Raw genomic sequence first — 26,230 nt, forward strand, 5'->3', positions numbered from 1 at the left:
ATTTTATGTATAATCTCAGTCTTACAGCAACTCTGGGAGATTGTATATTCCTTCCATAATTTAGATGACCATTCTGAGGCTGAGGGAGAGTTAAGTTAACTTGTATATATTTTTGAAACTTAGGTAAAATTAATTCACGGTATTATTCATGTTTTCTGCATCCTCATTGGTTTTCTCTTTGCTTGTCTCCACCTATTCTCTGCATTTTCCTTTTCCTTGTTTTATGTTTTAAAAAAGATTTATTTTTAAAAAAAATTGTATATGTATGAGTATTGCCTGAATGAATGTATGTAGTGTATGTGTATCACACATGTGCCTGGTACCGATGGAGGCCAGAAGAGGGCATTGGATCCCCTAGAACTGGAATTATAGAAAGTTGTAAGCCACCATGTGTGGGCTGGGAACAGAACCCAGGTCCTCTGCTGGAGCCGAAAGTGCTCTTAACCATTGAGCCATCTCTTCAGCCCCCATTTATGACTTTTTGAAGCAATGTTCCTTTGATGAATATACTTTGAAGTGGCTGTATGTTTTTATTAGGTAATGCATATCTTTATGGAACATTAAAAAATTGAAATTTGTGCAGTCTGATGCTTACATTTACCTTTCTTTTTATCAGCATTTGCATGGGTTATCTTTTTCCAGTACCTTTATATTTAAAGTGGGCTTCTTGCAGACTGTATATAATTAGATTTTACTTTTTTAATCTTACCATTTTTTCTTCTTGATTTGTATGATACGATCATGAGCATTTAATGTAATGGTTGGCATGGCTGGATGCTTTTCTGCAATCTTGCCAGTTTTGTTTGTCTGATTTAGTCTTTAACCCTACTATTTTCTTTCTCATCCTCTTTTTATTGAAATAGGGACATTTAATGAATCCCTTTAATCTCTCCTTGACATTCGCTGCTGCATTTCCTCCTTTCTGCCTCTTTCTTCTCTTCTTGGTTCTTTTTGTCAACAGTTGTTATAGACTTCCACTGTATCACAGTCTACTTTTAATAATGTCTCATTTCACATAGAATGTAAGGAGTTTATATCAGTGTGCTACCATCGCATCTCACACATACTTTGAGGTATGCTTGTTATACATTTTGTTGAATAGATGTTATAAATTCGACAGTGTAATTATTATTATTGCTTTAGTTATCATAAAATTCCTAGTCTCTTGTTTAAACAAGGCTTTTAAAAAAGAATTTTAAATGTATAGAAAAACCGAACAACAGTAGAGAGTGCTCATATATTTCTTCATTCCACATGCTCTCCTATTATCTTTTACTACTTTGGTACATTGTTACTTAGAGAATCACTGTGCATTATTACCAGCAAAAGGCTCTACTTAGCACTAGGGTTTACTCTTTGCATAGCACATTTCTCTAGACTTTGAAAAATATATCATCTTTCTATAATTACAGTATTATTTCTTTAAAAATCCCTGCTGCTCTATTGATACATTCTTGTATTTACTCTTCAAAACCCCTGCCAACCACTGGTCCTCCTTTTCATAGCTTCACTGTTTTTACAGTGTTCATCAAATCATCACATTTGTTTCTTTCTCTTAGTAGCATTCATTAAGATTGCTCCATAGCTTATATGGCTTGATAGCTCATTTGTTTGTTATTCAGTAATATTCTGTTGATGGGAATATCACAGTGTATCCATTCAAATACTGAAACATATCTTAGTTGCTTCTAGATGTTGATGATTGTGAATAAGATAGCTACAAATATTGAGAGCTGCAGTGAATGATTGCTGAATCTCATGGTAGATAATACTGTGTTTAGCTCTGTAAGGATCTGCTAAAACTGCCTACTGCAGCGGCTATACCATAATCCCTTCCCACCAGGAATGACTTATTCCTGACGTTCTGCATTCTCACTAGTGTTTGGTATTGTTAATTAGCCACTATAACAAATAAAAGCAGTATCTGGTTTTGATTAGTAATTTTCTAATAATGTAGAATGTGAAACATTTTTACATGATTACTTATCTGTTTATTTCTTTGGTTCAGTTCATTTATTTATTTATTTTAAATTTGTTTTCTTGCTGAATGTTCAGAGTTCTTTATATTTGGGGTTACAAATGATCAGATATCTGATTTGTAAATATTTTCTTCAGGTCTTTTTCATCTCCTTATTCTCAACAATATCTTTTGCACAACAGAAGGTTTTTTTAAATTTTAATAAAATAGAAAAACTTATTGCCAGCTGAGTGTGGTGGCAATGTCTATAATCTTAGCACTTTGGGAGAGTGCTGAAGGAGGGCACCGCAGTTTGATGCCAGTCTGATCTGCATATGGCCTCCCAGGGCATCAAAGTGCATGTAGTGAGACTTTGTCTAAAACCAACCAAGCAAGCAAATATAAAAATAATAGAAAACAAAACAAAACAAAATTTGCCAAAACTTAGGTTAACTATATTTTATCCTTGTAATTGTCTTGTTTTGAAGTTTTGACTTCCCAAAAGATAAAGTTCTAACCCTGTCATTGATGCTATGATCTTATTTAGGCCTTTGCAGAAGTGAATAAATGAAATTAAAACCCCAACCAATAATTCGTGTTCTTGTGGGACAAGAGAAATTTGAACGTAGGCACACAGGGAGACTACAGTATCACAGTAGAGGCCGAGATTGAAGTGCTGTGCCTCCACACCAAGGACACCAGAGACTGCTAGTGGACAGCATGTGCTAGAACAAAGCAAGACTCCTTCCTTCAAGGTCTCTGAGTGGGGGGTGGCTCTGCTGACACTTGAACTTCGTTCTTCTGTTTCTAGAACTGTGGTATAGCACTTTGTTTTAGAAGCCCTCGGAAACTAACCATATCCTGGCACAGGTTTTGGCATTGGGTATGAGGTGGGTAGACACAGAAAGAGTCTTGAGGCACATGACATAAAAGCTCTAGTTAAGTCTGACAGGACTTGGGTAGTAATGTGGATGTTATTCTGGAAAAGGCTCACAAGAGACGGGAATTGTGCAGAACATGTTTGTTTTAGAGAACACATGTATCATCATGAACAGAAGTGTATTTGAAACATGGACTTCCAAGGAGCTTCTTGTGTGATCTTCAAGGAGTGACGGCTACAATCCCTGGCACTGAGGAAAGGTTATCCTTGTCAAGAGTGCCAGCAACAACTTGCCTGGATTGTGCTGGACAGCTAGGTGAAAGGAGAACTTACAAAAAATGAGTTTGCACGTTTGCCTGAGGTCATTTTAAAGCAATTATTGTGGGACCATAATTTATCTTTACTGCTCATAATTAAAATGTAAAGGGGGAGGAACTAAGTTAAGGAGAGACTTATTAAGCAAAAATCAATATGGCTAGAAAAAATTTCAACCTATCCAGGAAATCTGCTTTGGAAACAGGACCAAAGTGTGGCTTTGAGATAGATTAGGCAGACCCACCTTGTTATGACACAGAGTAGATGTTGAGCATTGTTAATGTACTGCTAAAAGTCAGTATTGGGCCGGGCAGTGGTAGCACACGCCTTTAATTCCAGCACTCAGGAGGCAGAGCCAGGTGGATCTCCGTGAGTTTGAAGCCAGCCTGGTCTACAGAGTGAGATCCAGGACAGGCACCAAAACTACAGAGAAACCCTGTCTCAAAAAAACAAAAACAAAAAAAGTCAGTATTGGTTGATGTTAATGCATTTTTAAGCTTTATATTCCTGTGTATATGAGCATGAATGCATGCATGGCACTTGGTAGATGACTTGTGGAGTTGGTTTTCTCCTTCAACTTTTACATGGGTTCTGGGATTGAACTCAGGTAGCTGGGCTTGCGTGGCATCTGCTTTTGTCCACTGAGCTGTCTTACTGCTCAAGAATGGCACCCCATCTGATGTTTATTATCCTATAAATAAATCTGTGGGGGATGGGACAGTCTGCTGCTCAGTGGAGGGCTGTCGGACTCTTTCCTGGTGTCCTGGTGACTTGTGCAGTGACTATATGCAGAAGCTAGGTGGATGACCCCATGCCAGCAACATCTTAAGGAGGTCACATAATGATCACAGCTGCTTGCTCCAAGTCCCAACGGTGAAGAAGTCACAGCCACAGTTGTTTCAAACAGCTTTCACTGGGCTTCCCTGTAACCCTTCCTGTGTAGGCCAGAGGGGGCACTTCTGTTGGCACACAGAGGGTCTGTTGTGACGGGAACAAAAACCAAACACTCCCCCAATACCATCTACAGTTATGACTGCATGGGTGTTTGCTGTGACTGATGCAAACAGCCATTTTATGCAAACTGTGTAACCAAGTAGGTCAATTTTGTGCTGTGACTTGGAGACGCCTTCTGTGCTACTTTGCTTGATGTTGGCAGCATAGGCCCAGTAAGAGGCTTTTCTCAAGTGAACCTTTCTTGCCTATGTTTGAAATCCATTAGTAGAGCATACTGTGCTGTTAAAGAAAAGGTAGCCAAATACAGCTCTGTCTGCCTATAATCCTAGCAGTTGGCAGGTGCTTCAGGAATTCAAGGACAACCTGGGTTACATAGTTTGGGGTTAGCCTGAGCAACATGGTCAAGAACAAACATTAGGGGGTTGAAAAGATGGCTCAGCAGTTCAGAGCACTTCTTGCTTTTGCAATGGACTTCAGGTTCAGATTACAACCACCTGTATTTCCACTTCCAGGGGATCCAGCACCCTTTTCTGGCCTCTGCAGGCACTAACCACACACACAGTACACATACATACATTCAAGAGAAACACTCATACACATAACATAAAAATAAATCTTAGAGCAACGCATAGCAACAACAACAAAGAAACACAGAAAAGGTGGTGACAACAGCAGCGTGGCTTCAGTGCGAGCACATCGAGCAGTGGGCAGGCTAAACGTCAAAGTGGTGCAATCAAAGAGTGGACAGTGGCTTTCAGCTGAAGACGCGGCTGAGCAATGGAGAGTGACAGACGGACTGAGCCACAGAAGTGACGCGGTGAGTGGCCGAGGCTCTAACGGCGGCAGGGGAGGCCTTGGCAGCAGCAGCAATGGAGTTGCAAGAGTGACCAAAACCGGAAGTAGCAAAGCCGTGGCAGTGACAGGAGCCAACAGTAGAGCTGTAGCAGAGATGGCTATGACATCAGCGGTTACAGTGGTAGGCATGGCCTTCTGGGTGATGATGGCTAATCTTGATTGCCAAGTACATCTGGAATCAACTGAAGTGCATCCAGCTGGGCATACCTGTGATTTTTCTTGATTGGATCCTTTGCGGTGGGAAGATCCACCCAAAATCTGGGCCATACCTTCTGATGGCAGCCTGTCAAAAGGACATGGAAGAAGGAAGCTTTGCATTTTACTGACTTGCCTTCACTTGTGCTGGCAAGTTAATCTGTCCTGTTGCTGAGACATTCCTTCACTGGTATTAGAACCTACTAATCAGGAATCTAACATAGACTGAAGCCCAGCAGCTTTCTAGGACTCCAGCACCAGACTGGGACTCCTGAGACATCCAGTTTCATGGAATGAATGACTGCTGGATCCTTGGCCTTTCTGTTAGAAGACATCTATTTTTGGACTGCTTGAACCATAGCTTGTAAGCCACCCTAATAAATACATGCTCACACTTTTTTTTTTTTAAATCAGTTCTGTTCCTTTAGAGAACCCTGACTAATACATGGACCAAGGGTATTAAGACATTCTAGGCCTTAGCACTATAACACTAGCCAGTATCAAGAACTGGAGAATCCCAACTTCCTAGGCCCACGCAAAAGCTGTAACACTTGTCACCATAAGGCTAAGCGTCCCAGCACCTGCCCGAGGCTCTCATCAGAGCTGTGACATTAGAAGGCACTACCTGCTGCTGTCTTGGGCTATCTGCTGTTGATGCTTACAGCCATCAAATGCCAAGGAGTTCAGAAGCTTCCCATGAGGAGCACGAGAAGCACTAACTAGCTTTACTTTTCCTGCCTGCGATTTCTGTCTAGGTAGAGGAAAACTACTCCAGCCACCTGACTGTTACTGAAGAGATTAGGTAGGATCCATAGCCCTTCTGTTGCTTTGTTGTAGGTACTGGCTGCTCTTTAGTCCCACCACTTCTTAAGCTTGACTGTTAACACCCCAACAAACTTTTTAGGCAGTTTATTCTGGAGAGAAGAATGAAGGTTGTAAGACTTCGCTATTCTGCAAGTTGGAAACAGGTTGGATGGTAGGATGGGTCATGACTCCTGGAAATGATGACATGGGGTATGTGTTTTAAAAGCCCAAGGTAAGTATTTGTGACTTTGGGAGGTTGGGAAGCAAGCTTTTGTGGTTTTAATTGTGCCACCAAGTTGAAGCATGCTTCCAAGGATTGCTGGGATCCAGCAAAGAGTAAGAAGAAACAGGGAAGAATCTTTGTGTTGAGCTTAATAGAGAGCATGCCCTGCTGATGCCTGGTGTTCAGAACAGTGAAAGAACACAGTTCTTTTATGGTACAATTTAAGCACAGTGGGAGCCTGTGAGTATCTCCTAGGAGTTATAGCTTTGTGCTTTACACTTAGGACTGTGATCCATTTTGAATTGTGAGAGATACAATGCTTATGTCTAGATTTCTTGCATGTGAATGTCCAATTAGTCTAGCACCATTTTTTGAAAAATAATATTTCTTCCACTGAATTGCTTTGCTGCTTTATTAGTGATTACTTGACTCCATTTGTGTGGGTTGATTTATTGGCATCTCTATCCCATCGATCCGTTTGTCTATGCTTTCAGTAGTCCTATGTAATCTTGATTATTCAAACCTTATGGTAAGTCTTGAAATCCCATATCAGTCTTCTAACTTTGTTCTTTAGGATTTTTGGCAATTCTGGCTGTTCTCTCCATAGCCTTAGAAGGGGTGCATTGTTATTCACAAAACAACTTGCTAGGATTCTCATTGGGATTACAGGTCCTGTAAATAAAACTGGAAAGAATTGAAATCTTAACAATAGTGAGTCTGTGCATGAACATCAAAACATCTCTTCAGTTATTTAGATCTGTGGGACTCCAGCTCTCACCTTTTGAAGGGTTCTTAAGTGGAAGAGAGAGAGGGATAAGAAAATATCAGGTAGAAAGAGAGACCTAGACAATGAGAAGAAAGACAGAGATACGGGACAGCTTTGGGAGGGCCTGGGTCAATACCCAACAGCCGTTTTATTTATTCAAAAGAGCTTTTTATAATATGCCAAGGGGAGAGGCAAAAGACCTCACCTTTGCAAGATCAAAGCATACCATACAGCCAAGTGTAGAACCTTCTAAATACCTGGTAAACACATCCATGGCCAAATCATCTCCTTACACAGCCCTGCTGGGTAAAGCCAGCTCAGATTCTCTTACCCTAAGTTCTCACTAGAAAGTCTCTCTGGGTCTCCACCTAGATCTTTGTTTTTTACCAAAGTTTTGAAGAGTTACTACTGCTGTATTGCAAAGGAGTTGGGTTTTATACATTAGCTTAGTATTCTTTAGATGTTAAAGAGTTTTGTTACCTTTATGTTGCTGAGGCTTGAGTCCAGAATGCTACGTTCTGTTCTAATATGAATTTATCTTTCTTCTAGTGTCCTAATGCACATGCTCTCTTGTCTGTTGGTGATACTGATTTTTTAGGGGACTTCTGTAAGAAGGATTTTTACTCTTGTTTATTCTTTGATGTATTTTATATAGGTAATCTGCCATCTAAGAAGCCAGAGTTTCTCTTTTCCACAGCTATTTATCTCTGTATTTTTTCTTGTCTTGTTGTTTTATAGTATCTAGGATTTTTCATCATTAGGTTACATATTTTTGTATATAATTAAAAAACTTAAAAATTTCATATGTGTGTACTGTATTTATATTATTTTCCCCCTCTCTCCAACTCCTCTTTGGGCTTTCCAACTCCCTCTTAAATTTATAACCTCTTTTCTTTAATTATTACACACACACACACACACACACACACACACACACACACACACAAATTTAACCTCACAAAGTCCTTGTATACTTTTGTAAATATTCTTTAACAATTTGAGAGAAGTTTTCCTCTGGTCTTAGTTTTCTAATCATTATCAAGAGTGAATTTTGATTTTGTCAAGTGCCTTTTCCTGAATCTGTTGATATCATATGAGTTGTCAAGAATCAGTGAGTTACTTTGCTCTTAGGCACTGGACAGCCTCTCTGTAAGAAATTAATAAGGGAAAATTGGCCTTCTAGCACCCATGGTCAGCTTGTGTTTGCTGGTGGCTAGATAAAATAATAAAATTGAGATGTGGAGCTTTGTGAGACCTCCTGAGAGATGGAGGGGGGGGGGGAGGTAGGGAGGGAGAGAGGAAAAGAGGGAGGGGGAGTGTGTGTGTGTGTGTGTGTGTGTGTGTGTGTGTGTATGTGTGTGTGTGTGTGTTTGTGTGTGTGTGGTGGGGTTGTATGTGTATATGGGCACATGTGTGTAGGCCAGAGGTCAATGTCAGGTATCTTCTTCTCATGCTCTGCACTCTATTTTTTGAGACAGGGGCTCTCACTGAACTGGAGTTTACGATTTCAGCTAGACTGACTGGCAGCAAGCCTGAGGGTCTCCCTATCGAAGTATGCACAACTTGCAGTATATGTAGCCATGCCTGGGTTTTATGTGGGTCCTAGAGACCTGAGCACAGGTCCTAATGCTTGTGTAGCAAGCACTTTCCTGACTGACTTTTCTCTCTGAATAAAATGGATCGACCAAGGCTAAGGGCTTGTTTTCTGCTCTTCATCTCCCATTTTCTTTGTTCCTGAAGTAATTCAGGGGCAACTTTAGTTACTTCCTAATATTCAAAACCCTTCAAAGCCCGAGTCCATTTGAACTTACTATGTAGACCAGGCTGCCCTCAAACTCAGAGAACTCTTCTAGCCTCTGCTAGGATATTCTTTATGAGCAGGTTTGTTTCCAGAACTGGGTTGTCCCTCCGTCACTCCCTCCTCTCAGCAATGGCTTTACATTTCCACCCCATACCTGTTAAGAGACTGTAGAGAAGGAAGAAAGGTTCCCTGGGGAGTGGGAAAGAGAGAACTTGCCTTTTTTAGCCTTAAACCAGTCCATGGAAGTGTTGGGCCTACACCTTTAACTGACAGCTTAGGCAGACGTTGGCTTTTCTCTTCTCCCTATTAATTTCTCACAGAGAGGATGTCTAATGAGGACTGAGGTGCACAGCTTGCCTTTGCTTTATTTTTCTGTGTCAGAGTGTGTCAGTCAGAGAAGAATATTGTGGGCATAAGAGAGATTTTCAGTATTTTAAGGCCAGACTTTATGAACCTTAAAATTGCATATGGAAAAGGCCCTCATTACTGATTGCCTGTCTGAATCATTTGTGTGATATATTAGATTGGGGCTTCTTAAGCCTTTTGCTCTTGTGGCCCCTCTTTATCTGAGGATTTTTTATGTGATCTTAGGTATAAGTATATACAAAATAGGTAGATAAATAAATTACTTACTGATAATCATGAAAAACATTTCCGACAATTGTTTGGTATACATAAAATTTGACCATTTGAGATGAGATCAAACTTGCATACTACTAAAATATCTGTGCTTGTGCATTTTTGTGTAAAGAGCTAAATCTTTCTGATATTCAGTATTGCAGAGTGCAGAGAATCTTTAGCATTTTTCACAGTTGGTTGATACTGTGATTTTATTATTGTTAATGCTGAGAATACCACTACACATAAATATGTAACACAAAATGGCAGAAGTATAGTTAGGCCTTTATAGAAATAGTTGGAAATTCTGGCCTAATCCCAAGCCAAACTTCATTAATTAATATTTATGAAAATGAAGTTAGCAACTAAACAAAGCAGTTTTAAAAATCAAACATCCTAACACTATACAATGCAAAAACGTATTAATACTTTAATACTTATGTGCCAAGGAATGGTGGAAAATATTGGAAGTCTTTGTTCTGTACTTAAGCCGTTGTCTGTCTATAAGAGCAGAACATGAGCACTGCAGGTTGTGACATACAGCACTTCCAGTCTGAGACGAAGTGTTTCAGGCAGTGTTCATTGGCATCACACAGTCTGGAAAGCATGTGCAGTATGAAGGGCACATGTTACATATTCAGAACCAAGGATGCAGTGAATTCCTCCAGCTCAGGTGGCTTCTGATTCATTATGATTAGATTTTGATTTACTTTTTAGTCATTGCTTGCTCAGAAACTTTTTGGTGTTACCAGTTTTTCATAGCTCACCTATGCGCTTAGGCAGCCCCATATTGGGTAACAATCCAGCTTAGGAAGCTAAAGATTAATAATGTTGCTAGCCTTTAGGGATGTGTGGACATAGTGACTATGGCCAGCAAGTCTTACTCATGCACATGCTTGTACTTGAGGTGACTTGCTCATGTTTATTTATTTTTAGGAGACTGTAGTGAGAAGGCTTATATTTTAAAAAAGAGTCAGAGTCTTGGAGAATAGGCAGGACAGACATAGTACAGGAAGAGTCTGAGTATCAGCTGGGAGAGACAGTGGAAGAGTCTGAGTATCAGCTGGGAGAGACAGTACTGTTTTACAATCTATATAAGATCTGTCCTGGTTTAATCTTTTGTTGAGTTTCATATTTTAGAAATTAACCATATGTACTCATAGGCCACACATTATGAGGCATTTGTCTGGAGTCTATCTCTTCATAGTAGATTAAGTTGAAATTTGTCAGATTGATATATTTTTATACTAAAGAAGTAGTAGCTCATTAATTCCTAAAACATTTATATGAGAACATCAGCAATAATAAATTTCAAAAAAGGCTGGGTGTGGTGGCTCACACTTTTAATTTCAGCACTCGAGAGGCAGAGGCATGCAGATCTCTATGAGTTTGAGACCATCTTGGTTAGGGCTACATAATGAATCCCTTTCTCAAAAACAAAACAAGAGAAAAACAAAAAGATGTTTTAAGTGACCATTTTTAGTTATGCTATCCTAATCAACTAGGAAAGTTCAGAGTCTGGCTCATAACTATTAGTCCCCTGATTAGGATTCTAATGCTTTAGGAATCTTAAATTGTTCACTGTTCAAAAGGATGGTCACAGTACTTCTCAATAAACTTACTATTGACATAGGGATAGCAATTTGCTTTCATATCTGTAATTGGGTCATAACTCTTTAAAAATGCTTTTCATTAGTAACTTGACAATTGTTTTTATGCACTTGTTTCTATTTATTTGACCTCAATTTTATTGAAATATATTATTATTGCATTAAAATAACCTTTTTTACAGTATAATCACACAAAAATCTTAGTCCTGTAAATAAATGTGATATTCTTACTTTCTTTCTAGTTTGAATTGTTTCCTTCCTCCTTCTGATAATTTTTCCCTGATAGTATAAGACAGAGTGTTGATGCCTAGAAGGCAGTGCCTCCCCTCTGCTGTCCCTGGGCTTCCCTGGTAACCCTCCACACTCACACACTTGTTCTACAGAGTAATTAAGAGCCTGCAAAATGCAGTAGACCCATGGGACACTGACTTTCGCTGTGAATATTGGTTATCTTTTTTTTTTTTTTTTGAGGCAGGGTCTAATGTAGCTCAGATGGGCCTTGAACTCACTATGCAGCCCTAGGATGACCTTGAAGTTCTCCTCCTGCTGTCTCTAACTTCCTGAGTACTGAGGGTGTGAGTGTGTACCATCACACCTGTCTTATGTGGTGCTAGGGACTGAACTCGGGGTTTTGTGCAGACTTGGCAGACACCCTGACACCTAAGCTACATCCTAGCCCTGGTTATTTTTGTAACTAGATAAGGCAATATCATTTACTTTTAAAAGAACTCCAACTAAAATAAAAACAACTCTTAAGATATAATTCATATCAAGTAATACAGCTTAAGAAACTTGTATTGGGAATTTCTTTACAGGAAATAAAGTTGTGGGGTTTTTTTTGTTTTTTGTTTTTTGTTTTTTTAAGAAAGAACATATCTTCAGGTGACTGTAGAACATCCAGAGTCCATCAGTTTTGAGTTCTTGGGGTTCCTTTCATCCTCTCCTTTCCTGGCGAGTATAGGTTTCTGAGAATAGGGCATTTTAGTAGTCGTGTTCCAAGCAACATCAGCCCCAGAAGTAACTGCCAGGGCAATTTGCTGAGTAGGTCATTTTAAGTAGTAGTTGGCATCTTTGACCCAGATTAAAATCCATGATGCAGAGTTGGTCTTTCCATTGAAAGAGTGAGCTGGGGTGAAGACCTCAGCTCAGGATCTTCGTGGCCAGAGCATCTCCATGGATGAACTGGCTTCTGTCCCCCTGAAGGCATTCTGTACCATAGAGGAAACAGCAGTGACCTCTGTTGGAAACAGCTTACCTTCCCATTCTTCTCAAGGGCACAATACTGTCAGTGCACTGAGCTGCATGAAGTCAAAAGCTGCTTGTAAAAGGAAACATCTTCAGGGACTTCACAGTGTGAAGAAGCATTGTTGTATACAACATGCAGTAATGTAAGAGTAGGGCATAGCTTGATCTCAACAGTGGTGAGTTTACACGTCCTTTCAGTCCTCCTGTTCATTACCAAAGCTGCCGCTCAAAAACTGAATTAAATGTTCATCAGCTTTATATTAATTTTTTTGTTTTTCACCCAGTTTGATTCTTGTTTTCTATAGGATTATCTCTGACTCAAGGCACTGGAGTTTGGGAAAATATTAGAAATATGTGTGCTTTTTAAAAATGGAATGTACCAGCAGTAACTTTATTTTCAGTATGAATATTGGTTATCTTAATAATTAGAAAAACAAAATTTCTTATATTTTTGGTTGTGAGCCTAGCCTTTCTTACGGGAGTGGGAGATCCCAGCTTGATCAAGAACAGAGAGGGAAGACAAGGAAAAAGAGACCATGATAGATGAAGACCCTATGGGAATAGGAAGAAGCAAAGTGCTAGAGAGGTCCCCAGAAATCCACAAAGATACCTCCACAATAGACTACTGGCAATGGCCAAGAGACAGCCCGAACTGACCTACTCTGGTGATAGGGTGGCCAAACACCCTAAGTGTCGTGCTAGAAATCTCATCCAATGACTGATGGAAGCAGATGCAGAGATGCACGGCCAGGCCCCTGGTGGAGCTCCAGGAATCCAATCGGCGAGAAAGAGGAGGGATTGTATGAACGAGAATTGTTGAGACCAAGATTGGAAAAAGCACAGGGACAAATAGCCAAACGAATGGAAACACATGAACTATGAACCAATAGCTGAGGAGTCTCCCAACTGGATCAGGCCCTCTGGATAAGTAAGACAGTTGATTAGCTTGAACTGTTTGGGAGGCACCCAGGCAGTGGGACCTGGACCTGTCCTTAGTGAATGAGCTGGCTGTTTGGAACCTGGGGCCTATGCAGGGACACTTTGCTCAGCCTGGAAGGAGGGTACTGGACCTGCCTGGACTGAATCTACCAGGTTGAGCTGAATCCCCAGGGGAGTCCTTGCCCTGGAGGAGATGGGAATGGGGGGTGGGCTGGGGGAAGGGGGAGGGAGGAGGTAGGACAAGGGAATCTGTGGCTGATATGTAAAATTAAATCAATTTATAAAATAAAAAAAAAGACAAAAAAAACCCCCACCAATTGGGGCATAGTATCTAATAAATTTGACAATCCAGTAAAAAAAAAAAAGAAAAGCAAAATTTATTTATTTATTTATTTATTTATTTGGTTTTTTTCAAGACAGGGTTTCTCTGTGTAGCTTTGCGCCTCTCCTGGGACTCACTTGGTAGTCCAGGCTGGCCTCGAACTCACAGAGATCCGCCTGGCTCTGCCTCCCGAGTGCTGGGATTAAAGGCGTGCGCCACCACCGCCCGGCCAAAATTTATTTTTTTAAAAAAAACCTCCTAGCTATGTTAGAAACAATTTTTAAATTTTAATTATCTATTTTATGTTCCAACCACAGTTTCCCCTCCCTCCTCTCCTCCCAGTCCCTCCCCCACACCACCCCTGGACCCCTCCAATCCTCTCCTCCTCCATTTCTATTCAGAAAACGGCAGACCTCTCATGGATATCAACAAAACACAGCATATCAAATTGAATTAAAACTAAGTCTCTCACCTTGTATTAAGGCTGAGCAAGGCAACCCAGTATAAAGAATAGGGTCCCAAAAGCCAGCAAGAATCAAAGACAGCCCCTGTCCCACTGTTAGGAGTCCCACAAGAAGACTAAGCTACACAACTGTCACATATATGCAGAGGGCTTAGATCAGTCCCATGCAGGCTCCCTGGTTGGTGGCTCAGTCTCTGTGAGCCCCTGTGAGCCCAGGCTGTTGATTCTGTGGGTTTTCTTGTGATGTTCTTGACCCCTCTGGCTCCTACAATCTCTCTCCCTCTCTTCAGCAGGATTCCCTGAGCTCGGTCTAATGTTTGCCTGTGGGTCTCTGCATCTGTAGAATTAATTTTTAAAAGGCATAAAACATTGTCTGGATGCATGTTGACTTTTATAGATTTGGAACTAGTGATTATTGAATATAGATTAGTAAAGATTTCATTCTACTTATTTGTGTTCTAGAGAGATCCACTTTATGTATATTTATATAAAAAGAACAAGTCATTGCATTTGAATTTTTCACACATTTAGTTGTCAGGTATGGTGTATTTAAACCCTGATACTTAAATAAGAAATTATGTCTCTGCTTACCAAGGAATAGTTAGAATTTAACTGACAAAATTCCAAGGGAAATTATCTCTGGATTTAATTAAAAACAAGCTTTTGAACATATTTTCAAGTACATAGTTGGAAGGATGAAAGACTGATGTCATTCCGAGAGGCTCTTAGCACACAGTCATAGTGCCTCGGCACTCCTGTGGGAGTGCTCCTCAGGTTCGTCCGTTGCCTCAGTACCAGCTGCAAGGCTTCTATCAGCTTCCTTCCATACAAAAGATACTTTCTTTTTTTCTATATTAAAGTAGAATTTCCAAGAATTAAAAATGCAACTCATGTAAAGTAGAAATCGCACCAAGGATCTTAAACTTGTTAATTACTGAAGGAAGCAGGAAGGTAACAAAGGTTGTTCTGAGACAGCTGGAATATCTAGATTCTCATTGGAGTTTGAACTAAGGTTATAGTCAGTACTAGTTGCATTTAAAACACTGGTTTCACAACCTTGATGCAGAGGGAGGGCCTTGGACCTGCCTCATCTGAATGTGCTGGGCTTTGCTTTCTCCACATGGGAGGCCATACCTTTTCAGAGGAAGGGATGGGGAGTGGGCTGTGGGGGAAGGCTGGGGAGGGGGCAGAAAGAGGGATGAAGGAGGGATCTGTGGTTAATATGTGGAATGAATAAAACATTTCTTAATAAAACAAACAAACAAACAAAACCAAAAAACCCCCCACTGGTTAAGGATTAACACAACAGTAAATTCTGTCTTGGGTGTTATCTTTTCTATTAGAAAGACAGTATTTGTATCACAACAAAACAAAAGTGCACAGGTTACTATAGAAGTTCAACAAGTCTAGAAAACTTAGTAGTAAACAACTGAACAGATTATCATTTTCTTGTATAAATAATCATTGGAATATTTTGTTATCACAAAACATTGGAAGAACATTCCACCTGTCTTCTTGCCTTATCTCAAATTTTAAGTAATTTTGCTTAATATATTATCTCTCCATTTAAAAATATTTCTTTATCAAGACATTCACTTTAAATTCAGATTAATTTATTTTCAGGTAGCTAATGAAAAAGTATCTCAGTGCTTAAAATTCCAGAATTTGAGAGGCTGAGGCAGAAGTTTTACTTTAGGTTCAAGGCCAGCCTGGGTTACATACTGAGTTTCATGGAAGCCTTAGTTATAGAATGAGACTCTAGCTCAAAACCATGAAACACGCACATTTTAGCCGATATAAACAATGAAAAATGATATTATGGGGCAATCTTATGGCAAAGATTAGAAGATTAAAAAATACTCATGTGAGGACTTTTATAGATTGAATGAACTTGAACACCTCGATGGCAGGCTTTGCATCTGATTCTTTTTATTCCATGTTGAATTCCCAGTGCCTAATTTAGCACTGATATGCATTTAAAGAACTGAGTGTCCTTTGAGTGGTTTATTTGGCTTACACTTCCATATTGCTGTTGATCATCAAAGGAAGTCAGGACAGGAACTCAAGCAAGGCTGGAATCTGGAGACAGGATCTAATGTGGAAGCCAATGAGGAGTGCTGCTTACTGGCTTTCTTCCCCTGGCTTGCCCAGCTTGCTTTTTTATAGAACTCAGGACCACCAGCCAAGAGATGACATCACCCACCATGGGCTGGGCCCTCCTTCATTGATCACTAGTTGAGAAAATGCCTTACATCTGGCTCTCATGGAAGCATTTCCTCAACTGAGGCTCCTTTCTCTCTGGTGACTCCAGCTTGTGTCAAGTTGACACACAAAACCAGCTAGTGCATTTTTATTTTTTTGGTGTGTAGTAAGTACACTGAAAGTCTGCACTTGTAGCAGATTTCAAGTTATGATGTCAGTATCATTAAATATAGGAATGGTGCTGTACCTTCAGGATTTATTAATTTTATGTAAGTAATACTTTATATCCTTTTCCAACAACACCCTACTTGCCTTTGGTAACCACCATTCTCTTGTCTATTTCAATGCATGTGATTTTGAATTTCATTTGTATTTGAGATAAATACAGTTTTGTCTTTCTGTGTCTGGCTTACTTCACTGCCGCATGATTCTCAACAGACAAGATATGGAACCAACCTACATGCCTGTCAAAGAAGAAATGGATAAATAAAATATTGTTAACATAAATATAATGCAGTAGTCACCATAATAAGAAGGAAATTCTGCCATTTATAACATAGATAAACCTATCCATGATCATGGAATGCATATGTTCTTTTTAGATACTTATTTCATTAACTTTGAGTGCAATAGACCTAGCAGTTGGGATTTCTGGGCTTTATGATAGTTCTAAGTTTTATATGGAGACGCCATACTATTTTCTATAACAGGTGCTTTCCAGTATGTATCCTTGCTAACAGATAACATCATTTAACTAGAGCTTTCTCAGCATCCTCTCAACGCTTGTTATCTTCTGCCTTTTAGTGGTAGTACTCTTAACAGGTGTGTGGTCACACTCATGGTACTTTTGACTTTCATTTTCTTACGTATCACTGACTTGAGCACCTTTTCATACATTTGGTCATCAGTTTTATTTCTTCTTTTGTCTAAGTGTCTAAATGTCTAAATTTAGCCTTCTACCCATTTTAGAATCAGGTTATTTGTCTTCTTTCTTTTTGAGTTCTTAATTCCTTATATACTTTGGATATTAGCTCCTTATCAGAGATGACTTCCAATAGCTCCTCATTCTCTAGGTTTCCTTTTCACTCTGTTTTTTGCTTTTTGGGTACTCTAGCTTCATGTCTAGCTTATTCACTTATTCTTTGCAATATGACCAGTTGTTGATTTCTTTAGTAGCTTCTATCTGCTGCAAAAAGAAGCTTCTTTGGTGAGAGGTGAGAGCTCCCTTATCTGTGGGTTTAAGTTTAGTATTCAGATATTAAGTTAGATATTTATTATTTATGAAAATAGCAGTAGTAGCTTCTCTTCTAGAGTCTTTGGCCTCTCTAGTCATGGGTGGTTGACTAGGTGTACAGTACCCGGCATGAGAGACTACCTTTTTCTTTATTGTGTATTCTTGGCCTCCTAGACAAAGATCAGTTGACAGTAAAAATGAGGATTTATATCCATATTGAATATTACGTTTCATTAGTCCATGTGTATGTTTTTATGCTGGCACCATACTATTTTGATTATCACAGCTATAGCTCTGGAAAATCATTTGAAATGAGGAAGTGTAATGGCTTTAGCTTTTTTCTTCTTGCTGAGGTTGCTTGGACTTTTCAGGATTTTTTGTAATTACTACCTTAGTGGTATAAGCTAGGTTTTGTGTAGGGTAGTCATTTCCTGACTTTGCAGCTCCAACTCTAGAAGTCCTTCTGGTCCCCTATACTTGGACAGTCCAGGAAGCCTCTTTCACCCTCTTGGCACATGTATTATTCTTAGCTTTTCTCTTTTACTATAGGCATGCTTAACACATATATTATTCTCAGTTTTTAATATAGATATGATATGACCCACATATTAATAATTATAACTTTTATTTTTGATTGAATTAATGTTTTAGAATATGCAGGATTTGAAAACTAGACATAGTGCTGTTGTTTTCACCTGCCATATTATTTTCCAGAACAGGATATAAGCAATTTACCAGCATTGTGCCACTTAACACTGTGAAACCCACCATCATTTGTGGAATCATGGCAAAAATAAATGTTACTAATTTGTTGTAAAATCACCACCTTGTGTTACTTTTCGCTTTCATTTCTCAAACGCCTATGATATTTTTTTTTCAGTTTGTTTTAGCTCAACTTTTTGAGACATGGTTTCTCTATCATGTAGCCCTGATTGTCTTGTGTAGAACTCTCTGTGTAGACCAGGCTGGCTGTAACTCACAGATATCCTCCTGTTCCATGGGCTCTGAAATACAGAATAATTTTATTTTATAGTTCTCAATGCATAGGTACTATAGGTTATATATACTTAAATTTTACTTGAAGAATATTTTCTTGACTAATATGGCAATTAAGAAAAAAGGAATTACCTAGAAATAAGCTTCTTAAATATAATATTAAGAAGCAAAATGTTTTTTGACGTTGGTTTTTCAAAGCAAGGGGTAGAAGTGATGAAAGATAAAGATAAGATGATTTGAAAGGTAGTTTCTTTTCTCTCATATAGCTTGACTTCTCTCAGTAAAATTTCAACTTCTCTTAGTGCTTCGCATATGATCAAGTCTTTGCTTCTCTTTGTTCAGGAAGAGATAATGATGATGATGATGAATCTGATTCAGACGACCTGAATTTCCAGAAGACTTTGCCTTCATCAAGTCAGAAAAAGACACCTCCAAAAAAGGTATAACTACAAGGGGAACGTTCTCTGCTAACTGATGGTGGTGGTACTTAGATCATTGGCTTCACTCTTGTAGGAATAGGTGTTTATTTAGTTTTTCTCACCACACTTATGTCCTATTTAAAAAGAATACTTCTGGTGCTAAAAGTGACCAAAATAGGGACTGAGAAGACTGGAGGGTGTAGCCAGAGTTTCCTGTGTCCAACAGGCTCCTGAAGCCACTCAGACCCAATCAAACACACAGAGACTTATGTTACTTATAAACTGTATGGCCTAATGGCTCAGGCTTTTTGATAGCTAGATCTTATATCTTAACCCATTTCTATAAATCTATACCTTGCCATGTGGCTGGTAGCTTACCGGTATCTTTACCTCTTACTTCTCATGGCAGCGGCAGCTGGCAGCATCTTCTGACTCAGCCTTCCTGTTCCCAGCATTCTTCTCTCTCCTTATCCCACCAATACTATACTTTCTGCCTGGCTATTGTCCAATCAGCATTTTATTTATCAACCAATCAGAGCAACACATTCCCAGCATACAGAAAAACATCCCTAGCACTTCCCCTTTTCTTTTTTTCAAAAAGGAAGGTTTTAACTTTAGCATAGTAAAATTACATATAACAAAACAATTACAGTTACAATATCTATCTGTTTATAATATCTAGTCTATTTGTATTTGGCAAAGTTAAAGAAGATATCCTATCTATCCTATATTTGTGAGTCTAATGTTTTATATCTACCTTATCCCTTATCATAACCAAGAAAAAAACCATAATTATAACAATCTAGTCTTCAACTACATCAAAGGCCTCAGAAGGATATAATATTACCTGAGAAACAGGAGAAGGATGCAAGCAACTTTTGGGAGTCTTGCAAGAGTAGACAGAGACAGCTGGCAGCCTGGACAGTCATCTGAAGTTCCTCTGTAAAGTTGGGGCATCTGTCTTCAGCCCACAGGTCTAGAGTCTCTCAGTCCTCTCTGTGTCCTGTAGAATGTCTGGCAGTTTACTTTGTGAAGCAGGAACCTGAAGGACCATTTTGCCAAGCAAAGTTCAGTGGTCACCTTCCTATGGGTCCTGCATGTCCAGTCAATCAAGCAGTCTAGGCAAGAACAGTTTCTTGCCCAAATGGCTATTTTTGCCAAGAAGAAGATAAACTCCACATAGAGTGTCTTTGATTCCCATCCTCCTCTCTGAAATAAATCAGTGCAGCCAGGAGCAGACATGTCTCATTGTCCAGAAAGTCTAAATTTTTAAAACATTTTAAATGCCATATTCTGTAGGTCTTTGAAGTGTTTGAAGATTACCTATCTAATTGAATTATATCTATGTATACCTATAAAACTTAACATGACTATAAGTTTGACTATCATAGAAGACTAATTATTAATCTATATTTCTTAATTATCCATTACAATTTCAGATGAGCTGTACAAACACAATACCTTAAACAAGAGTAGAAATATACATACAGTATAACAAAATTAAGTTTAAACTTGTATCAATAAGCTAAAATCTATACCAATGTAAAATATTTTAAACAAGTTACTCTTTAAAAGTAGGTTCAATAATCTACCCTTTTATCCTATCATAGCCCAGAAACCCTTTTTTTTCCTATACTAGCTAAATCTACCACGAAGTATAATGTGCGGCTTGCAGACACCTCATTCCTGCCATGCTGTAGGTCAAGCCCATACTCCATGAACCTGCCATAGAGTAGCTCAAGCCTGTAGGCTGCTGATAACTTGAGAGCGACAACTAGGAAGCTGTTTTTAGCTCCTTTTAGAATTTTCTTTCTCAGGTTTTAGGTGGAAATTCGTGCCATTTGTAGCTGGAGTTTCCTGTGTCCACCCGGCTCCTGCAGCTGCTCAGACCCAATTAAACATACAGAGACTTATATTACTTATAAACTGTATGGCCTAATGGCTCAGGCTTCTTGCTAACTAGATCTTATATCTTAAATTAACCCATTTCTATAAATCTATACCTTGCCATGTGGCTGGTGGCATCTCCTGACTCAGCCTTTCACTTCCCAGCATTATCTTCTCTCCTTATCTTGCCTGTACTTCCTGCCTGGCTACTGGCCAATCAGCATTTTATTTATCAATCAATCAGAGCAGCACATTCACAGCATACAGAAAGACATGCCTAGTGGGAGGGTTTTGTTTTTGCCAATCTAAAGGAAACTGCTTTCATTGTTGCCCTGGAAATTTTACTTGTTTTGACATTCATGCCATTTTGTGTTACTACCAGGTACAAAATAAAAATCTCATGAAGTATGAAGCACACTTAGATACATTGATGTTAAATTTTTATTTATAAGAACAATATGGTATATTATCTTCAAATTATAGAAAGACAATGTTACAAAGAATCTAGCAAGATCAGTATTCTCAGCATACTGCCTTCCTTGGGGAGCTGCTGCCAGGCTTAGCACAAAGAGGGAGGTATATTTTAAGCTTATAGAGTCTTGCTAGAGAATTAAGGCTTGTGTCTATCTATCCTCCTCCCTCACTGTGCTAGCTGCATTTTCTTTTTCTCTTATCCAATCAACTGGAGCTTGTGGACTTTGATGATGGTGCTACCCCCGCCTTCATCTTCTAGAAGTTCCAACAGAAATAGAAAGATCTGTACCATGAGCAAGTACTGCTCTTCACACTTCCCATCCATTTCCTTCACACTTCTGCTTCTGCCTCAGGCTGACAAGAGTTCTGCTTTAAAGAGTAATGCAGCTTGGTTGCAGTCTATAGTGTTGTCTACCCTTCCATTATATGTGAGGTAGATACATCAAGGTCATCATCACATCTGGCTTGGAATCTCTAGCTTAGTGTAGTGTTTGTTAGTCCACAGAATGAATGATATTTTTCTCTAGTAAAGATGATTTGAAAGTAATCAACTTTACAGAATGTCCCAAGGAGCTTCCTATTATTAGCATATATTAATTATACAGAGTAACGGTTTCATTATGATATTTTTATGCATGTATATAATGTATTTTGATTATGTTCTATCTCGGTGATTTTTTTTCACAAGTTGGAAGCTTAGCCAGGTGGATCTTTCCAAAGCACTCTTTTCGTTGTTTCAGTGCAGATTAGGTTTCTCCTTGATGACACTAATCTCCTTAGCAACTACATCCTCTTTTCTATAGTAAGCCTCGGGGGCAACATTAAGCCTACTGGTACTTCTTTTCCCTCTCCAAACTGTACATTTTGTATTTTTCTCTGTCTTACTTGCTCTTTTTTTCATTATAGACCTATGTAAGAGTAATCACTAATAACAATTCCATAGATTCAGTGTTATACAGACTTGAAATTTCTCTGGCCAAATAGATCAGACTTTTACTTTAAAATTTAGTCTTAGGTAAATTCTCTAGAAGACTAGGTTTTTGCCCAAATTTGTGGAGACCCACAGAAGTTTCCTAGTGAGAACTTATTCAGGGTCAGAGAATCTGGGCTTATTTTACCCAGCAGTGCTGCATAATGGGATGATTTGATCATGGACCTGTTTACCAGGTGTTTGGAAGGGTCTACACTTGGCTGTACAGTGTGCTTTGACCTAGCAAGAGTAAAATCTTTTGCCCCACCCCTTGGCATTGTTATAAAAAGCCCTTTTGAATAAAGCCTTGAGGCTGTTGGGTATTGACCCAGGCCCTCCCAAAGCTATTCTGTGTTTCTGTCTTTCTTATCATTGGTAGGTCTCTCTTTCTGTCTATCATTTCCTAAATCCTCTCTCCTCCATCTATGAACCCTTCAAAAGGTGGGAGTGGACTCCCACATAAATATTATAGGAATGCCCTCTATCCCAGGTCCAAATACAGTGTTTGTTCCTCTCAGAAACTTCCTCAACTGGGCCTACCCAGTGCATTACTCTCAGTGCTTCTGTCTTTCAGGATCCTATGAGAAGAGCCTATTAATTCAACTGTTTTTCTAGTCCAAAGTTTCATAGCCCTCCACATTCATTCAAAGTGACCATGGTCAGGTTCTTCACAGAAACATCCTACTCTGGTAACAACTTCTGTATAAGTAACCTTTTTGTTGTTGTGATAAACTATCATGACTAAAGGCAACTTAAGGAGTTTATTTTGGGCATAGAGTTCCAGGGGGATACAAGACCTTAATGGTGGTAAAGGCAGCAGGAGCATGAAGCCAAGAGATCACTATCAACTGCATACACAAGAAACCAAGAGCAAACCGGAAGTAGGGTGAAGCCATACACTCTCAAAGTCTGCCACCAGTGACATATTTCCTCTAGCAAGCCTCCATGTCCTAATTGTTCCATAACTTTCCCAATCAGCACCACCAACTGGGGACCAAGTGTTCAGATACATGAGCCTGTGAAGACATTTCTCTTTCAAGCCACCAGACCAGCAACCATTGAACTACCTATAGATCCTCATGGAGGGGTGGGACCTTGTGAAGCTCATGCCCCTAGTTAAAGTTAACTGCCTAAAATCCTCAGGGACGGACTAGAGAGATAGCTCAGAGGTTAAGAGTCCTGATTGCTTTTCCAGAGGACCTGGGTTCAATTCCCAGTACCCACATGGCAACTCACAGCTGCCTGTAACTCCAGTTCCAGGGTACCCGACACCCATGGCAAAACACTAATGCACATAAAATAAAAATAAGTAAATTAAAAAATCAACCCCCCCTTAAAATCCTCAGGGAAGGTGAACATTGTTATAACTTCCTCTCCCATGACAGGATGCTGAGTGTCCAGTCTTGTGCAGGTTATTATAGTTGTTGTGAGTTCAAGAGTGCCATGTCTGTGTCATGCCCAAGAGACAGTGCTCTACATGGATTACTTTTATCTTCTGGTTCTTTCTGTCCTGTCTACTACAGTGTTCCACTCCCCAAGTCTTAGAGAATATTGTGATATAAAAGTCCCATTTATGGTTAAACATTCAACAATCACTTACTCTTAACACTTTGGCCAATTATGAGTCTCTGCTGTTTTTACTGCTCATTGCAAAAAATGAAGCTTCTCTGACCAAACACAACAGCAACACTAATATATGGGAAGAAACATAATTATTGAGAAGATAATTTGATGAACACATTGTAGACACTTATCAAAACAATAGCTGTAGCTTCCTTACTAGGGTCTATGACTTCCTCAGCCACAGGCTTTTGACCAGGTTTATGAAAATAGAATTGTTCCTATGGAGTAGGTCTTAGTCCTAATTTGTAAATGGTTAGCTGCCCCGGAACAGACTTGCCACTGCTGTACCAGTGGACACATCTTGACTGACTGGTCAGAAGAATAGCATGTGGTGTCTGTGGCTCAGCAAGATTATTGATGGCATCCCTCCCCAGCATGCTCATTATAGTTTTCTAGCATTGTGAGGGCTAACCAACAGGTAGCTTCCATCTCAGCTTGATTTCTGTCTGTTTTAAAACCAAAGCATTTACTTTCTTAGCAAGAGACACTAGTGTCTTCTACTGTCTAGTTGTAGTGAGCAACCAGCCACAGTGGCAATTGCCTGTATTGTTTTAGGGTCTCAGGAACGTCCCTGAACAACAGCTTGTAGGGAAGTAGCCCACCCCTGGCACTGGCATCATTCAATAACTGTGGTTTCTGGGATCAATTTTAGCCATCCATACAGGATACTTCTGTTCAAACTTCTGCTGTTGTATTTTTTAAATTTTATTTTAAAAATTAGCTTTATATAACTTTGATATCTGTGTACATTTTTGTTTTGAAACAGGTCTCCCTATGTAGCATAGGCTGGCTTTGAACTCATGATTCTCCTTGCTTCCCATCTCCTATATACTAGAATTATAGGCATGTACCACCCTGTCAAACTTGATTCCTTCTAGAATGGAATGAATTTTGTGACTCAGTTTTTGTTTATCTTGTCAAATTTTATGGCATTGTTTACCTAAGAAGAGTTTTGATATGTTTCCTACTTCTAAGTAATATCTCATAACATTCCTGGATGTCTTTTGGAATATGTAAGGGGAGATTAACTAATTTTAACAGAATTTACTTAACATATTTCATAAGACAATTTGATACTGTAATTACTTGCTTTCTTTTTTAGTATGATGTCTCTTACAGATTTTGTTATTTATAGATTTGCAAATTTAATACTAAAAGATGGTTAAATATTTGTGTGTACTCATTTTAGTTACGAAGAAATCGATACTTACAAGATGAAGTAATTGGGTAGTGACTATATGGCTCTTCAGGAACAGAGAAAAGACCCTGCCTCCTAATATTACTATTTTCACTATATTTTGTCCAGCAAGGATATCCTTGTTGTATACAGTGTAGAAAAACTTAGGCCCTTCAGAAAAAATTACCCAACCCTTTCTTTAATTTGCTATTAATTTTATTCCCTGAGCAATTGACCAAAGACCTGGCATCTTAATAATGTAATGTGTTTCTTCTTGTGTTGGTATTGTTAGCTAATCTCATTTTGTTCAACCAGAGACATGATAGAGGCTTCAGCTTGAATTTCAGCCATCTAGAATAGTTTGCTTTAAAATAGTTTTAAAAGATTTATTTATTTTGTTTTATGCATAAGAGTGTTTTGCCTGCATGTATGTATGTGATCCATATTCATGATTGTATCCATGGATGTTAGAAGAGGTATTGAATCATGTAGAATGGAACTGGAGTTGCAGAGGTTATGAGCTCCCACATGGGTACTGGGAACTGAACCTGGGTTCTTTGAAAGAACAACAGGTGTTCTTAACCCCTGGGCCATCTCACCAGCCCCTAGAATAGTTTACTTCTTTAAAAATGTTATTGTATTGATTTTAAGATATGATTTGAAAAGCATCTTTATATGATTTTTATCCTTCTACTTAAATTCAGTGTTTGCAACCAATGAGCCATATACAATACAGAATGTTACAAGTATATGAAAGAAGAATAACAATTTTCCCTTAGGCAGGGCAAGACTTCATGGTGAAGACACATGTAGAGTTGTTGAATTTAAATTGTGAAAGTACTAAAGTAAAGATAAATACAGTGTTAAGAATTTTATATTCACAGTAAATAGAATGTCAAAAGTACTTACATAAATTTCTTGTAGCCTGTAGTAATAACCAATTTTTTCAAATAAAGCTAATTTTTATTAGCTTTAGGCAGTTGAGTATCCAATGAATATTATTTGTATTTAATGTAATAAATATTAATTATAATTAATTATTTAAAATCAAAATATTCAAATATAAAGAAAATATATTATATATAATGAATAAGTATTAATTATATAATGATATTAATAATATGCACTCTATTTTGGAAAATTGGAGACTATTTACTAAGTTAGTGTACATTTGAAGTGGTTTTTCAGAGAGTTAAATAACACTGTGTGGTTACTATTTTAATTACATCATTAGAGATCTTACTATTTTTAAGACTATAGCAACAATATTTCTTTTAACTATATTTTCCTAAAATTGTGTC

At 38.7% G+C, this 26,230-nt stretch overlaps 1 protein-coding gene across 13 annotated transcripts in view; it reads left to right on the top strand.

The window, feature by feature from the left end:
• The window catches only part of Ptpn20 (protein tyrosine phosphatase non-receptor type 20), an 84,789-nt gene that overhangs the window by 3,777 nt on the left and 54,782 nt on the right, over positions 1–26,230 (top strand). For all 13 annotated transcript variants that reach the window (XM_042284305.2, XM_042284303.2, XM_076544376.1 and 10 more), the window contains exon 2: positions 18,722–18,819. Coding sequence is in view for 2 of the 13 variants with exons in the window: in XM_042284302.2 (XP_042140236.1) it covers positions 18,722–18,819 (98 nt within the window). In the remaining 11 variants the exon portion in view is untranslated. The remainder of the gene's footprint in view (positions 1–18,721; positions 18,820–26,230) is intronic.

This window comes from Peromyscus maniculatus, chromosome 9 (genome assembly GCF_049852395.1).
Source record: "Peromyscus maniculatus bairdii isolate BWxNUB_F1_BW_parent chromosome 9, HU_Pman_BW_mat_3.1, whole genome shotgun sequence".
NCBI lineage: Eukaryota > Metazoa > Chordata > Mammalia > Rodentia > Cricetidae > Peromyscus > Peromyscus maniculatus.